This window comes from Rhineura floridana, chromosome 1 (genome assembly GCF_030035675.1).
Source record: "Rhineura floridana isolate rRhiFlo1 chromosome 1, rRhiFlo1.hap2, whole genome shotgun sequence".
NCBI classification, from domain to species: Eukaryota; Metazoa; Chordata; class Lepidosauria; order Squamata; family Rhineuridae; genus Rhineura; species Rhineura floridana.
In genome coordinates, this window is record NC_084480.1 from 63,832,322 (window position 1) to 63,849,037 (window position 16,716).

At 47.5% G+C, this 16,716-nt stretch overlaps 1 protein-coding gene across 13 annotated transcripts in view; it reads left to right on the forward strand.

Moving 5' to 3' along the window:
• The window catches only part of LOC133383046 (uncharacterized), a 264,149-nt gene that overhangs the window by 111,416 nt on the left and 136,017 nt on the right, over positions 1 to 16,716 (forward strand). For 11 of the 13 annotated variants that reach the window (XM_061622992.1, XM_061623012.1, XM_061623001.1 and 8 more), the window contains one exon: positions 8,856 to 8,954. The exons of the other annotated variants lie outside the window; for them this stretch is intronic. In XM_061622992.1, coding sequence (XP_061478976.1) covers positions 8,856 to 8,954 — 99 coding nt within the window. The remainder of the gene's footprint in view (positions 1 to 8,855; positions 8,955 to 16,716) is intronic. 13 annotated transcript variants of the gene reach the window in all.

Here is a 16,716-nt window from a genome sequence, read left to right on the forward strand (position 1 = left end):
GATCAGGCCAATATCCCATCTAGACCAGCATTCTGTACCCACACTGGCCAACCAGTTGCCCATGGGAAACCCACAAACAGGGCTTGAGTGCAAGAGCACTCTCCCTCCTACGGTTTCCAGCAACTGCTATTTGGAAGCATACTGCCTTCGTCTATGGAGGCAGAGCATAGCTTTCATGGCTAGTAGCTATTGATAGTTTTTTCCTCCATGAATTTGTCAAATACTCTTTTAAATCCATCCAAGTTGGTGGCCATCACTGCCTCTTGTGGGAGCGAATTCCACAATTTAACTATGTTCTGTGGGAAGAAGTACTTTATTTTGTCTGTCCTGAATCGTCTAACATTCAGCTTCATTGGATGTACATGAATTCTAGTGTTATGAAAGAGGGAGGGAAAAAATTGTCTATCTACTTTTTCCATGCCATGCATAATTTTATACACTTCTGTCATGTCATCTCTTACCTTTTTTCTAAACCAAACCCCCTGTCAGGCCCAGGATGTGACTCAGGAACCAGACCAACGGCTGTAGTTAATTCGTGTTTTATTAGGATAATGTCCAAACAAAGACTGCGTTTTCTCATGAAGCAATACAGGGATACAGGTCCTGCGGCATTGGGAGAAAGTTGACAGAGCAAGGGACTTCTTCCCGCCTGTTCTTTAAGAAGGGGCCAAACGGGCGCGCAATCTTTCGCTCCTCCTTAACTGCCCCTCAGGTACTGCCCGCCTTCCCCCCCTTCTCTCCTGTCTTTTCAGCTGTCTGCGTGTGTGCGGTGAGGGGGGAAGTATCACCCCCTCCTCTTCTGAAGTTTCCGATTCCAGGATGGGGGATAGGGGAGGGGCTGATGGTAAACTGCCTCCCTGCTTTTCAGCTGTGAGCAGCCCTCCCTCTTTCCCCTTTTGCTCTGAGCCTGAAAGAGGGGGAGGCGTGAGAATGTCCAGGGAGGGCTCAGGCTCCCCGTTGCTAAGCGACCTTATCACTGGCAGTTCCTCTGTTTCGTCTTCGCTCCAAAGGGGGGAAGTTCCTCCCCCTTCCCTCTGCCATCCATCCGAATACTCTTCTCCCAACTCTCCGGGATCCAGCTCCCCGGGATTGGGACCCCAGCTCTGCCTTCCGACACCATCCCCCCTCCCAGGCTGTGCCCCCCTCCCCTTGTCTGGCTTGGGACGGTGGGGAAAACGTTGATGGAAAAGTTTTACCAATTCTGGAGCATGCACATCAGCTGCATCTTCCCATGATCTGTCAGCCACCCCATAGCCTTTCCAGTGAATCAAGTACTGCAGCTTGTGGCGTCTGATCCTGGAATCTAAGATCTCCTCAACTTCAAACTCAAGCTGCTCATTTACCAGGAGTGGAGCTCCGGGAGGTTCCTCCGGCCGTAACTCACTGGGAGGGGCGGCTTTCGTTAAGAGGGATCGATGGAACACAGGATGTATTTTAAACGTGTCAGGCAGCTTCAGTCGGTACGCCACGGGATTGATTTGAGTTTCTATTTCGAAAGGACCCACCCTCTTGTCTTGTAATTTTCTACATTTGCCCGGCATCTGGAGGAAGCGGGTGGACAGCCATACCTGGTCTCCCGGTTGAAGGGGGGGGCCCTCCTTCCTGTGCAGGTCAGCAATTTGCTTGTACTCCGTTTTGGCTTCGTTTAACTGCTGTTTCAGTGTCTGTTGCGCCGCTTGCAATTCCTTAAGGAAGTTCTCAGCTGCCGGTACCAGCATTCCTTCTGAGCTGCTTGGAAAGACTTTAGGATGGAATCCATAATTAGCGAAGAACGGGGTTTGTTGAGTGCTGGAGTGCAGAGAATTGTTGTAGGCGAACTCTGCAAAATACAAATATGATACCCAGTCAGTCTGTTGATAGGACACATAACTTCGTAAATATCTTTCCAAAACGGCGTTCAAACGTTCCGTCTGCCCATCTGTCTGGGGGTGATGGGCGGAGGCGAGTTTTCATTCCGTCTGCAACTGTTTCCACATTGCTCTCCAAAATTTGGCTGTGAACTGAGTTCCTCGGTCTGAGACTACGCTGTTTGGCAATCCATGCAGCCGGTAGACTTCTTTTATGAATAACTTGGCCGTTTCTTTAGCCTCTAAGGCCCCTGCACAAGGAAGAAAGTGTGCCATTTTGGTAAGTAGATCCACCACTACTAAGATGGCTGTCATTCCTTGGGACTTGGGTAGATCAGTTATAAAATCCATGGAGAGGTCCTTCCAGGGTTCGTGTGGGACAGGCAACGGTTGTAACAGTCCTGCTGGTGTCCCTGTTTGTGTTTTTGTCCGCAGACAGACAGAGCAGCACTTTACATAACTCTCAATATCCCGACGCATTTTAGGCCACCAGAAGTCCTTGGCCACGTTCTGAATGGTCTTGTAAATCCCAAAGTGTCCCGCTGTGATGGAATCATGACACTGGCGTAGGATTCTGAGCCTTAATTCCCCTTCTGGCACATATCTGGCGGTTTTGAACCATAACAGTCCATTTCTCCAGTGAAAGGTTACTTCTGAGTCTTGACCTTGTCCCGTCTCCTGCTGATATTTTAGCATGTCTGCATCTTCTTGTTGTGCCTTTTTGAGTTCCTCTTCCCATGAAGGCTGGCATACTCCCAACGTTAATTTCTCTGGCGGGATTACGTACTGAGGCTGGTCCTCAGATTCACTTTCTTTGTATTGTGGCTGTGTGGATAAGGCATCCGCTCTCTGGTTTTTGGCTTGGGCATGGTAAGTAATCTGGAAGTTAAACCTAGTGAAGAACTGGGACCATCTTATCTGTCTCTGGTTCAGCTTTCTGGCTGTTTGGAGGCTTTCAAGATTCTTGTGGTCGGAGCGCACTTCAATTCGATGAGAGGTCCCCTCTAGGTATTGTCTCCAGTTTTCAAAAGAGTCCTTGATGGCCAGCAGCTCCTTCTCCCAAACTGTGTAGTTCTTCTCTGCAGGCTTTAACTTCCGAGAGAAGTACGCACAGGGGTGCAGCTCCTTCCCTTCTTGGTCTAATTGTAGCAGGACCCCCCCGATGGCAAAATCTGAAGCATCTGCTTCCACTACGAAAGGGCGGTTCGGATCAGCAAAGCGCAGAATGGGCTCAGTAGCAAACCTTCTCTTCAGCTCCTCAAAGGCCTTGGTGGCGTTCTCTGTCCATTGAAACTTCTTCTTCCCCCTTAAACAGTCAGTCAGAGGAGCTGTTAATTTGGAAAACCCTGGAATGAACTTTCTGTAATAATTGGCAAACCCCAAAAACCATTGTACATCCTTTTTGGTGACAGGTTGGCCCCAGTCCAATATGCAGCTTACTTTCCCTGGGTCCATCTCCACGCCTTCCGCTGAGATTCGATATCCAAGGAAGTCTAGAGACTTGAGGTCAAATCCACATTTCTCTAATTTAGCATACAGGTGATTTTCTCTCAGTCTCTTCAACACCGTCTTCACATGCTGGTCGTGGTCTTCCTGGTTCTTTGAGAACACCAGGATATCATCTAAGTAACAGATTACATACGTGTCCAACAAGTCTCTAAACACGTCGTTCATGAATTTTTGAAAAATTCCTGGCCTTCCACAAAGCCCGAACGGCATGACCAGGTATTCATACTGTCTGTAAGCGGTCAAGAATCCTGTTTTCCATTCATCTCCCTCCTTCATTCTGATCAGATTGTACGCTCCTCTCAAATCCAACTTCGTGAAGATTTTTGCAGAGCGCAGTCGGTCCAGCAACTCTGAGATCAGGGGCAGCGGTTAGCTGTTGGGGATGGTGATCTGGTTCAATGCACGATAGTCGTTACAGGGTCTGAGTTCCCCCCCTTCTTTTTCACAAACAATAGTGGCGCTCCAGCAGGGGATTGTGAGGGGCGTATGAATCCTCGCCTCAGGTTTTTATCCAGGAATTCCTTCAGGGCCTTCCTCTCATTCTCTGTGAGAGAGTAGATTCTCCCTGATGGGATGCTGGCTCCTGGCACTAGGTCAATCGCACAGTCGTAAGGGCGGGAAGGGGTAAAGTCTCTGCCTCTTTTTCATCAAACACATCTTTGAATTCTTCATACTTTGGCGGCAGGGTCACTTGCTCGATCTCTTGCACTGCCCCCGCTAAGGTGTTCTTGATTCCTTCAGGTTGACAGTTCTCCTGGCAATACTGTGAGGTGAACCACACCACCGCCTCTTTCCAACTTATTTTGGGTTCATGCTTTGCTAGCCAGGGCATTCCCAGAATCACCTCAAAGTTCAAGATATCTGACACGTATAGCGAAATGAACTCTTTGTGCCCAGGGATTTGAAGTTTCACTTCCTCCATGGCTTGTGTCACCCCTCCTGACTTCAGGGGTCTCCCATCGATAGTCTCCACAGCTAGGGGAGCGTCCAGTTTCCACCGGGAAATTCCATGACGCTTGACTAACTTTGCATCAATAAAATTTGTGGAGGCTCCACTGTCAATTAAGGCAGTGGAATTAAACACCACTCCTCTGGAAGTTGTAATCCGAATAGGCAAGACCAACACCCCCTTTGAGGGAGGTTGGATCGTTGGGGGGCCTTTATACAATGCTGCCCCCAGTCCACCGGCCTGCACGTGGACTGGGTGTTCTAGTTTCCCGACGGCTCGGCTTTCCCCCCTTTCAGTCCACAGTCTCTGGCCACATGGCCCTGCTTTGAACAATAAAAGCATAAACGTTCCCGGCGTCGTCTTTCCTTTTCTTCTTCCGACAGTCTTGGCCTAGCCCCTCCCTGTCCCTCAGTTGCATTACCTGCCATCCCTGCAGTGGGAAGGGTCTTGTTGCGGGATGCCGAGGCTGAGTATCTCGGGACCTCCTGCTTCCTTTCCAGGCGCCTTCCTTCCATCCGGTGATCTATCTGTAGGCATAGCCGGATGAGCCCTGGTAGGTCAGCGGGGGGGGGAGGTCCTGGCCAACTCATCCAGGATTTCAGCATTTAATCCACTCCGGTACATAAACATCAGGGCGGCGTCATTGTAACCAGTTTCCTGGGACAGAATTTTAAAAGCGTTAGTGTACTCGGAAACAGTCCCTTTAGCTTGCTTCAGAGCGCCTAGTTGCCGCGCTACTGTTTCAGCCCTTTGCGGGTCTTGAAACATCTCGGTCATCTCCTGTATAAATCCTCTGTACCTTCTTAAGACAGTATCCTTTCTCATGAGATACGGAGTCACCCATTTTGCACCTTCTCCCTCCAGGAGGCTAATCACGAAGGCCACTTTAGCCCCATCGTCTGGAAATTCCGTGTGCCTGACATCCAGATATAACTCACATTGAGCCACGAAAGTTGCCAACTGATCACTTTGTCCCGTGTATTTTGGGGGCAATCCAATGGGAACCTTTACTACGGCAGCTGGAGGGGCTGTTCGCATCTGGTCTATCGTGGCCTTCAAGGTTTGATTATCCGTCTTCAGCGCCTTGACTGCTGCTAGCAGGGCTTGAACATCCGTCTGCAAATCAGCTACCTTAGTCCTCAAGAGTTCCACTTCTTCCGTCTCAGAAGTGGGGTTCGTCCCCCCCGCTGCTCCCTTTGACATCTTGTCCCAGTCAAGTGAAGAGAGCGTTGAGGGTGATTTAGGTGGCTCTGTCAAGCTGTCAGGCCCAGGATGTGACTCAGGAACCAGACCAACGGATGTAGTTAATTCGTGTTTTATTAGGGTAATGTCCAAACAGAGACTGCGTTTTCTCATGAAGCAATACAGGGATACAGGTCCTGTGGCATTGGGAGAAAGTTGACAGAGCAAGGGACTTCTTCCCGCCTGTTCTTTAAGAAGGGGCCAAACGGGCGCGCAATCTTTCGCTCCTCCTTAACTGCCCCTCAGGTACTGCCCTTCTTCCCCCCCTTCTCTCCTGTCTTTTCAGCTGTCTGCGTGTGCGCGGTGAGGGGGGAAGCATCACCCCCTCCTCTTCTGAAGTTTCCGATTGCAGGATGGGGGATAGGGGAGGGGCTGATGTTAAACTGCCTCCCCGCTTTTCGGCTGTGAGCAGCCCTCCCTCTTTCCCCTCTTGCTCTGAGCCTGAAACAGGGGGAGGCGTGAGAATGTCCAGGGAGGGCTCAGGCTCCCCGTTGCTAAGCGACCTTATCACTGGCAGTTCCTCTGTTTCGTCTTCGCTCCAAAGGGGGGAAGTTCCTCCCCCTTCCCTCTGCCATCCATCCGAATACTCTTCTCCCAACTCTCCGGGATCCAGCTCCCCGGGATTGGGACCCCAGCTCTGCCTTCCGACACCCCCAAATGCTGCAACTGTTCCTTGTATGGGTGCCACTCCATCCCCTTGATCATGTTGGTTGTCCTTTTCTGAATCTTTTCCAACTCTACAATATCCTTTTTGAGGTGAGATGACCAGAACTACACAGTATTCCAAATGTGGCTGCACTATGGATTTATATAATGGCATTATGATAGTGGCAGTTTTGTTTTCAGTACCTTTCCTAATGATCCCTGGCATGGATTTGCCTTTTTCACAACCACCGCACACTGGGTCGACATCTTTATTAAACTATCCACTATGGCCACAAGGTCTCATTCCTGGTCAGTCATTTCCAGTTCATATCCCATGAGTGTATATGTGAATTAAGTTATTTGCATTGAATTGCATTGGTTACATTGAATTGCATTTGCCATTTTACTGTCCATTCACTCAGTTTAGAGAGGGTTCTTTTAGAGCTCTTTGCAATCCTTTTTTGTTTTAACAACCCTGAATAATTTAGTATCATCAACAAACTTGGCCACCACATTGCTCACCCATAACTGTAGATCATTTATGAACAAGTTAAAAAGCACAGATCCCAATGCCGATCCTTGGGGGACTCCCTACAGCTCTCCATTGGGAGCACCTCCCATTTATTCCTACTCTCTGTTTCCTGCCATTTAACCAATTCCTGATCCACAAGAGACCTCTCCTCTTATTTCATGACTGCTAATCTTACTCAGGAGCCTTTGGTGAGGTACCTTGCCAAAAGCTTTTAAAATGTAGTATGTCAAGTGGATCACCTCTGTCTATATGCTTGTTAACACTCAAAGAATTCTGATAGATTAGTGAGACAGAACTAACCATTGCAGAAATCATGCTGGTTCTGCCTCAACAAGGCTCACTCTTCCGTATGCATGGTTATTTTATCTTTAACAATAATTTCTACCAATTTTCCTGGGACAGGCATCAGGCTAACTGGCCTGTAATTTCCAGGATCCCCCTGGATCCATTTTTAAAGATTAGTGTTACATTGGCCACTTTCCAGTCCTCAGGCGTGGAGATAAGTCTGATGGACAAGTTACATATTTTTGTTAAAAGATCAGCAGTCTCACATTTGAGTTCTTTGAGAACTCTCAGCTGGATTCCATTCGGACCTGATGATTTGTCCATTTTATTTTGTCTATTAAGCCTAGAACTTAATATCTTGTCACCACTATTTGCCTCAGTTCCTCAAACTCTCTTCCTGCAAAAGTTAGTTCAGGGACAGGGATCTGTCCTTTATTCTCCACTCTGAAGACATATGCAAAGAATTCATGTTTCCTTTTTGAAGGAAGACATCTTGCCTCTGATAGCTTCTTTGACTCTACTCCTTAACCACGACAGCATCCTCTTGGCCCTGGTGATATCTTTCCTGATCAGCGGCATACACTCCAGTTGAGCTTCTGTGTTTTTAAACAATTTCCAAGCATTTTGGAATGATTTGTCTCTCTCAGCTTTGCCTTTCAGCTTCCTTTTTACCAATCCCCTCATTCTGGGAAGTTTCCTCTTTTGAACCCAAATGTGACCATGTTGGATTTTCTTGGCAATTGGCTATTTATGTGTATGTTTAATTTAATAGCACTATGATCACTGCTCCCAATTGGTTTGACAATACATCTTGCACCGGGCCCTGGGCGCCGCTTAAGATTAAGTCCAGGGTCATTGTTCCTCCGTTCGGTTCCATGACCAACGGTTCCAGGGCATGGTCATTTAGGGTATCTAGAAACTTTACCTCTTTGTCATGACTGGAACAATCTGTAGCCAGTCTGTGTCAGCATAGTTACTACATTTCCTAGTTTGGATGCTTCCTCAATTTCATTTTTCATCTCAAGATCTCTGTCAGCATTTGGTCGGGGTGGTGGTGATAGAACATCACCAGTACTAAATTACTCTTGGGGCCTGGTAACACTACCCGCAGTGATTCAGTGGAGGAGTCTGCCTTTTTAGAAGTTTCTAGTTTGCTGGATTCAATGCCCTCTTTCACATACAGAGCAACACTACCTCCAATAAATCATATTAAATAAGAAACACTCTAGACTTAAATACAAAGCAAGAAAGTAAACAGACAATGGAGTTCCAGGTGCAGGTCTTATTTCATTCCAAGTAACCTCAGCTTAAATACTGTTCAGAGTAAATACTGTCTTCTCACCAGGCTAGATGGCTTACGTCTGGGTCTTTCTTCTCTCCTCCAGAGGAGACCAACAGCAAAAAGGAAAATGCTTGGGAAGGCAAATATGGCAAGTCCTCTTCCCAGCCCCCTGGAAGTTCTAATTTTGTAGTTCTGTCTCTCTTTTTGCTCTTTTAGATGTTGTGTGCTCCCACAGCAGCCATTTTCTGTTATGCTCCACCTCCATGGCATCCATTTTGTGACTGGTGCCCACAGCATTTTCTTACATTTCAGAATGTGCTCCCTGGCCCAAAAAGATTGACGTCCCCTGACTTGAGGCATAGGTAACCAGCCAACATCTCCCGCAGTAAAAACAAATGCTAAGAATTAAACTTCTCTGTAGTCACTCTGTCTTCCTTCAATAATCCTTGTACTCTTTCTTTTGTCTAATGGTCCAACAGCTTGCTAGCTTGTGATGTATTTTGTTTTTTGGTTTAATGTTTTAATGTATTTTTGCTTGATGACATCAATTTTCATTTTTTCTAGAGTTTGTGCTCCCCCCCCCCAATAAACTGTAGAGGAACAGACACATTGGCTATTCTCATTCAACCAACCTCTGGCTTATTCAGCAAAGATATTCACGAGGTTTGTGGACCCGCATGCAGCCCATTTGCCTTGCTTCACTCCTTCCTTCATGGAAGGGGGAAACAAACTAGGAAGCTACAGTGAGCCATAGTTCTTGTGTAATTCAAACTATGTTTAATGACTCCCACACAAGTCAGGATTTGTTTATAGCTGGCTTCCAAATCATGGGTTATTTGGAAGTCATTAACTATGGCTCCTGGTTCACATGTAACAGGAAGCAATGGTTAACTGCAGCTTCCTGGTTTGTTTCCTTGCTTGCATGAAGGAAGGAGCAAAGTGGGACAAACTGTTTTTATTCAGGTGCATGGACCTTAGTGTAGTATTTACCGCTATCAAGCCGGTGGGCTTTCAGGGGAAAAGAAAAATCCAGAATCTGAGAAGGAAAGTAACCAAGTATATCAGCAAATTCCACTGCATTTGATGGACACTTCTCATGAGAGTCTAGTACTGAGGCTTTCTATTTTTAATTACAGATATCAAAAACATTAATCAGGTTGAAATTATTTATAGTAAGTTAGTCTGTCCATGGAAGGTTTTGACCTATGCTTCATGGCATCTAAATCCCTGGCTGAAAATATTTTCTCCACAGCTTGCTGTAAGGCTTCTATTATTAATTGAACACTTTCAAAAGGTTTTGTAGCGCTAAGTGTTGCCATAAACTTCAAATGAAGCACAGAAGCAATTCTGTCACTAGGAACCTGGCAGGTGATTATATCTTCTTTTGTAGTGGCTTTTATTTTAACCTTCCATGCATAGCTTCCAATAATGTTTATAGATATGTACTGTGTGGCAGCTGTGACAATAGACAAATGGATTTTTTTAGAAAGATACTTTCAATAAAGTATATCTTTAAAGGTGGTATGCTTCTGAATACCAGTTGCTTGAAACCACAGGAGGGGAGAGTGCTCTTGTAATTAGGTCCTGCTTTTGTAGTCTTCCCATGGGCAACTGGTTGGCCACTGTAAGGATGCTAGACTAGATGTGCCACTGACCTGATCCAGCAGGCTTTTCTTATGTAAATATAATCAGTATTTGTTTGCATACAGTTCTGTGGCTAATTACTGCTTGAGTTCACATGGCAAGCCAAATCTTAAAATGCTTCCAAAATTTGTATTTTGTATTAGTGCCTACCACATAGCTCCATAATCACTGAGCATCATTGTAACTGGTGAATGGTGACTGAATTGCTAGGGACATTGTGACAGATGTTGACTGCTATATTGGTTCGTCTGTTCTTAATGTGCTTTTGATGTGACTGCTGAGGAAGCATAGGCTCCGAAGAAGCTACACTGATACAAACTGTTGCATAGTGCCAGCCATCTTAACTGTACTACACGTGTAAATTAAGTGGTTGCCAGCTTCAGCACAGGCAATAAGTAAGAGCGCCATTTTCCTCAGGTAGCCTGACATCATGTGGGTTATAGCTCCACCTAGCGTCCGAAGGCAAGAATGGATTGAAGTCAAGACCTGGGGCATCAAGCCCCTCCCACTCCAGTTTTCTTTCTTGCCTTCTTCCGAGGCTTTTGGATTCTCCTGGTGTAGCGTTTATAGCTAAGTTTTAGTGTGCTTTTTGAGTGATTGAGTGTGCAGGACTGATTGCTTCTTTGTCCTTTCGTTCCCTTCCCTCTTTCACTGTTTTTATTTTTTGACTGGGACGTTTGTTGGGGGGTTCTTCCTTGTTTTCCCCTCCCCCCTCAGTCCCTTGGTTGGGGGTTGTGGTTTTCTCATCCGACGAGCCTTGGCTGGGAGTCCGTGGCTGCGGCATCCCTTTACAGCCTCATGCCTGTCCTTGCCGCCAGCTCGAGATTTAGCGGCTGGGAGCTGCTGCGCCTTCTCCTTATGAGCAGTCCTGTTTACAGCTTTAAGCTTCAGGCGGCGCAAGCGGCTATGTTTCTTCAGCGTTTTGGAGCTCGCTTCTGCAGCTCCCCCTTACAGCTCCCTGTTGCTGCCTCTTGGGCACCAAGGCAGCCGTTTAAAGACTGCTTCTTCGTTTCCCACACACACACACACACACTGACTTGCGGCTCAGGCTATGTAGGAGACCACGGCTGGTTCCCTCCAGCTCGCTATTGTGGCCGTTAGAGGCATGCGGCAGCTGTTCTTTATTATTGTCCTCGCTTGCTGTTTGAGGGTCGCAGGTGCTCCTCGCCGGCCGCCATTGCTTAGCAGGCATCACCTTTGTTTTGCCTATTTCTCACCTTTTCTGTTAAGGCTTGTCTTTTGCTATCTGCCTCTTTGTGTGTGCATAGTTTCAGAGTTTTTACACCAGAGCTGTTAAAGCTCGCGGAGACCGTTTTTGGACCGCCATTGCTCCTTTTTCTTTCCCGGCTGCCATTTTGTTTTCATGTTTCCCATCCCTTTCAGCGGGTGCCATTTTTGTTTTGCCCTTTTTTCCCGCCCTTTCTGTTCCTCTGTTGCAGTGTCTGGAGTGACTTAGTCAGTGGTCTCTAAGTCTTTTTACTTAACCATAAAGTACAGAGAAATCCAGCACAAGGCTCATCTCTACAGAGCTCTCTTCCCACACGACTTATCTGCACTGCAGCTGCACGTTGAGACTGTACATTCTCCCCCACCTGTGGGCATGTATAGAAGTCTATTTGGCCACACCTCCGCTGCACTGTGCATTTGGGACTGTACGGATTGACTACACCACTGCTGCACTGTGCATTTAGGATTGTACTGTGGGCGTGTACTGACCTCTCGCCTCACACGACTGTTCTGCACAACTTACCTGCACAGCAGCTGCACTGCACCTCTCCTGCTACGTATTTACTATAGTGCATTTGGGACTGTACATTCTCAATGTGGGCGTGTACTGACGTCTCTCTTCTCACGGCTTATCTGCACAGTAACTGCACTGCACCTCTCCTGTTACGTATTGTGTTGGTGATATATATACTGTGCATTCTCCCCCACCTGTGGGTATGTCCAGAAGCTTGTGTTGGCAATATATATATACTGTACATTCTCCCCCACCTGTGGGCGTGTACAGCAAAGTATGTTGGTGATATATACCATACATTCTCCCCCATCTGTGTGGCGTATACGAAGAGGGTGTTGGTGTTACATACCACACCCCACCTTGTGCGTGTATATGGTGGCAGATCAACAGACAGAGGCAGCTCATGCTACAGGGGCACAGCAAATGTGTAAGGCCCCAGGGCATCACACGTCTACTAAGCACAAGCAACCCGGACTTCATTCCAAGGCTGTCACTAAAACCACACACACCTTGCCACACCGCTGCCAAGAAAGCACGATACGTGTCTGTCCCGACTTCAGAGGCTCTGGCCAAGACAGATTAACAGCCTTCTTGCATTCACCCACTGGTTCATCTGAGGACATATTTGAAGGGCTCCCTAGCCAACCAGCTGGGAACTGTCCTTCTCAACCGATGTCAGCTGGGGCTCATACATCTCTCCAGTCTGATGAGACCACTGCTAATTCGCCTCAACAAGGGCACCAGCCTCTGCTCCGCCAAGTGCAGTCAGTGACCTCGGATCCTCAAGTGGCCGCTTTTGCCCCTCATCTGGGATTGCAGTTGTCCCCTGAGTTTCTCCCACAGTTGCAGGACTTACTGAGCTTCTTCTTACCAGCGCTGTCAGGGTCACAGGCCAGTCCATTCCCCAGCAAAATGCGCAAAGACATTCTGGCGCTATGAGACATTGTGGCTGCAGTGAGGTACATCCACCACCCTCACCAAATCCCTTTGAGGTCGCTAGAGGCAGGATTGGTGATGGCACTACCTGTTCAGAGAATCCCTCATTTTTTCTTCAAGCCGAGGGAGGTGAGCAGAGCAATGATTCAGTACTGGAGGAGGATGCGTCCTATCACCTGTTTTCATTTGGCCGACTATCTGCTCCTCGCTTGCAGAGTTTTGGATACCTTAGGTCTCCAAACTTTCCAGACTGAATCTGCTATTCCCCCTGTGTAGGGGACCAAGAGTTTGGAATTTACAAGATCGACAGATCACTACCTTCCTGTGCCAGATCCCATTGACAAATTGGCCAAGGAAGAATGGGTTCGCCCACTGCAGGCACGTCGTTTTTTCTGTCCTTGCCATAATCACGGGACTACTGCCTCAACTATTTGGGCTCTGCTGCAGTTCTCATCTCCTCTAGAGCTTCTATGATGTGGCTGGATGATCTCCTAGATGACCCTGTCCAGATCCGATTAGACTACGAAAGGGCCTGCTAATAACTGTCTGACTATATAGTGCTCTGTAGCGATACCGCACCTTCACCATTGTGTGCGTGTATCTAGCTCTCCTGGTGTCATATTGAACCAAGCATTTAAAAACAGGAGCAGTACTGCATCTTCTCTTTTGTGTGCAGGTACTGGCCTCTCTCCATACCGCTCCTCCTACCTTTGTGTATTTGCTGGTGACATATACCGCAACTCTTGCCTTGTGCGTGTATATGACAGGAGATCAGCAGCCAGACGCTTACTCGAGTGCATATTTTCTAATGAGGCCAGATGACAGGTGAGTGTGGACCAGCCCAGGCAACAGGTGAGTCTATATCATGTGAATCACCTCTCGCCCTTTTTGGCTGGTAGCTAGCCAGACCTGGCGGAGGTCTCTTCTACTATTTCGGTGGGGCAGATTGACTGGTTGTCCTCTTATTTGCCTACACCCCCAGTGAGTCCATGTCAGAGGTTTCTACTCAGGCATGAAAGCCATATCCAGACGAGCAGGCCGCTGCTGCTGTAGAGTCGTAAGGAGCTCCTCGCTGTTCCTATCAGATCACAGGCAACACTGTGAGGAGGGACTCTCTCACCGCACCTCCCCATGGTGTCCCAGATTTAAGACTACTGCGGAAGGATGGCCTCACTGCTCCTTCCCACTGTGTGCAATTGCTTTGGTTCTTAGAGGCGCTTCTTGGCTACAAGTACCTGCCTTGGACCGTAGTTGATGGTATTTCCATGTTCTTGCCCTGGGATACATCTCTGGGTTATGTTCAAAGGTTAACCGATCCCATCTTCTATGTGCACTTGTTGTCTACATGGAGCATCTCAGTGAAGTTTCCAATCTGCCGACATATCCAGACAAGCGGGCTGCTGCTGCTGCAGAACCAGGATAAGTTATCTAAGGTCCTGTTAGCCCAGATCTAAGACCAGTGCGGAACAACACTCTCACTGCCTCTTTCCGCTGTGTATTTATTTGCCCTTTAGTAATGGTTCCACTCGTCTCTTGAACCATGATAGGTATCCACAGTGCCTGTCAGGCAGGAACTACACCAGTGCGGAAGGACACTCTCAATGCCCCTCCCTACTGAGTGCAATTATTTGGCTCTCAGAGGTTGCCACATCCCCTTCGGTGGTGGGTGGTTGGGCTGATTTTGTGAGTCAATGCTCCCTCTACTGAGGTGCTTGTGTGCTTGCCTTACTGGTTTTTGGAGCTAATTAGAGGCAGGTTGCTGCCTCTGCCTCTGTTGGGCTGCTTGAGCTTGCTATTATCACCCTTGGGCAGCTCTCTTTGGCTAGGCTGCATTCAGAGTCACTTGGTTGGGCCCTTTCTGGCCTTGCGAATCCAGCCTTTGCCTGCATTTTTAGCTCATTAAAGACCAGACCTCCACACTCTTGTGCTGGGGTCATTTTGGGCGTTGCCATTCCGCTTCTCTTCCTCTACGGAGGTTGCTATTTGGTCTGGGCCGGCTTCCTTCTTCTGTATGGGCATATTTGTGGCCAGATAACCCTGTGTTGTGTTTCTAAATGTTGTTATTTAGGAACAGCACAGCTATAGCCATTTCTTCAGATGGCACTGCTACGTAGCAGCACCTTCAGCAGCAGTCAGTGTTTTTCAGCGCTAGCCTTTTCAGCAGCTGTCGCTTCCATGTTTCGCTTAGCCTGCGTCAGCGGGAATTTTGCGGGGACGAACGTGACTTGCAGTCTGACCCGCGCAAGGTGTACATTGACCTTAAGGTAGGTGAGGGGGTCCCATGGTGAGTATAGTAGCCAACCTTGGAACCTCTAGTTTTCCTCCTCACCATTGCATCTGGGCAGCAAGGTTGGTGTTGAGGCTCCTTGTGGAATGTGATGGACGCTTCTCAGTCTATCCACTGACTCTGGAAATGTTTACCCTTTCCCATAGATCCCGGGGACAGGGCCCAGCTTGCTACTCAGTCTCCTGGCGCAGACAAAGTTGTAGTATTCTCCTGATGAATTCATACTATTCTGTCTATTTACTGCAAGGGGTCCAGCTGTTTCTCCAGCTTGGCCAGAGAGTGAGCATACTCTTCTGCTGGGATTATGTCCGATTTTTCTCATTAACCGCAATATCGGTTTTTCCCACCTTTGCCTTGAGCCTGAACTAGCAGGCCTCTTCCAGGGGCAACAGTGGTTCAACCCTGTGCCTCCTCCACAGACCTAATTTAGTCAAATTACATTAGCCTTAGTTCTGAGTTTAGTCCTCCTTATCTCGGTATATCCTTTTGAGGAACCTCAGACTTTCTATGTTGCATTTATCGTTGGTAAATGATGTCTAGCAAAATAACATCATGAACTAGGGGACTGGGGAACTTGTTTCCTGGGCGATATCAGCTCCTACAACTTCCATGCAGCTTTGTCAGGCTCATTTCGATGTTCAGCAGCAGGGCCTCTGCATCTTCCATAAGGACTTAGTGATATTATGTCTAGACCTGTCTTCTTGCCCCAGGGCTTATTCAGATTTCCACTGCAACCGGGACGTTGTTCTTCCCTCGGTCTGTCCAAATCCTGTCCATCCACTGGAGAAGGCCTGGAACTCATTAGATGTCCGGAGGGCCTTCAAGACCTACCTGTCATGAACTCAGGACATACAATCAACGGATTCACTGTTTGTATCCTTTTACCCTCATAATCTGGGGACATGGCTGGCCAGTTCTACGTTATCTTGTTGATTGCATGCCTGCATTGCATTGGCCTATGAGTCACTTCAGCTGCCAGTGACTCGTAATATAACGGTGCACTCAACTAGGTCAGCAGCCACTTCAGCTGCCTTCACTACCAGTGCACCTCTTGCAGAGATTGCAGAGTGGCTGTATGGTCTACTCCAAATTCCTTCATAGGACATTACAAGATAGACCGTTATGCTTCTGCCGATGTCTCCTTGGGAGCCATGTGCTCGAAAAGGTTCTGTATGACAAGTAATCAAGGGGCGGTCCCTCCCTATTTGGGGCTGCTTTGGTACATCCCACATGATGTCAGGCTACCTGAGGAAAATGTACCATTGGTATCACCTGAAGAGTGATTTTCTCAGGTAGACTGACATCATGGCCCTCCCTGTTGGAGTTTTTCTGGGTATTTTGTATATTTCAAATTCTCACTCTTCAGAGTTATACTATATAAACTAGTTAGTCAAGTCAAGACCCTTTTCAAACTGTTGAAGTGTATTTAGTGTCTAGGCTATTATTTGGGACAATGTCTTCCTTGCTGGTAGGCCCGTTGGCCGTTTTTGTCTTCACAGATATATCTCACTTCGGTCACGTCACAAATGAAACTGGAGTGGGAGGGGCTTGATGCCCCAGGTCTTGACTTCAATCCATTCTTGCCTTCGGACGCTAGGTGGAGCTATAACCCACATGATGTCAGTCTACCTGAGAAAATCACCCTTCAGGTGATACCAATGGTACATTCTGCAACATATGCTGCAGATACTGTAAAATTGCCTAGGAGTTAACTTTACACTTGGAGGATTTTCAGTTTTCACCTTTGATCAAGAAAAGAAATTCACTGCCTCCTTTAAAAATTGTTAAATAAATATTGTTAGATAAAGAAAAATTGT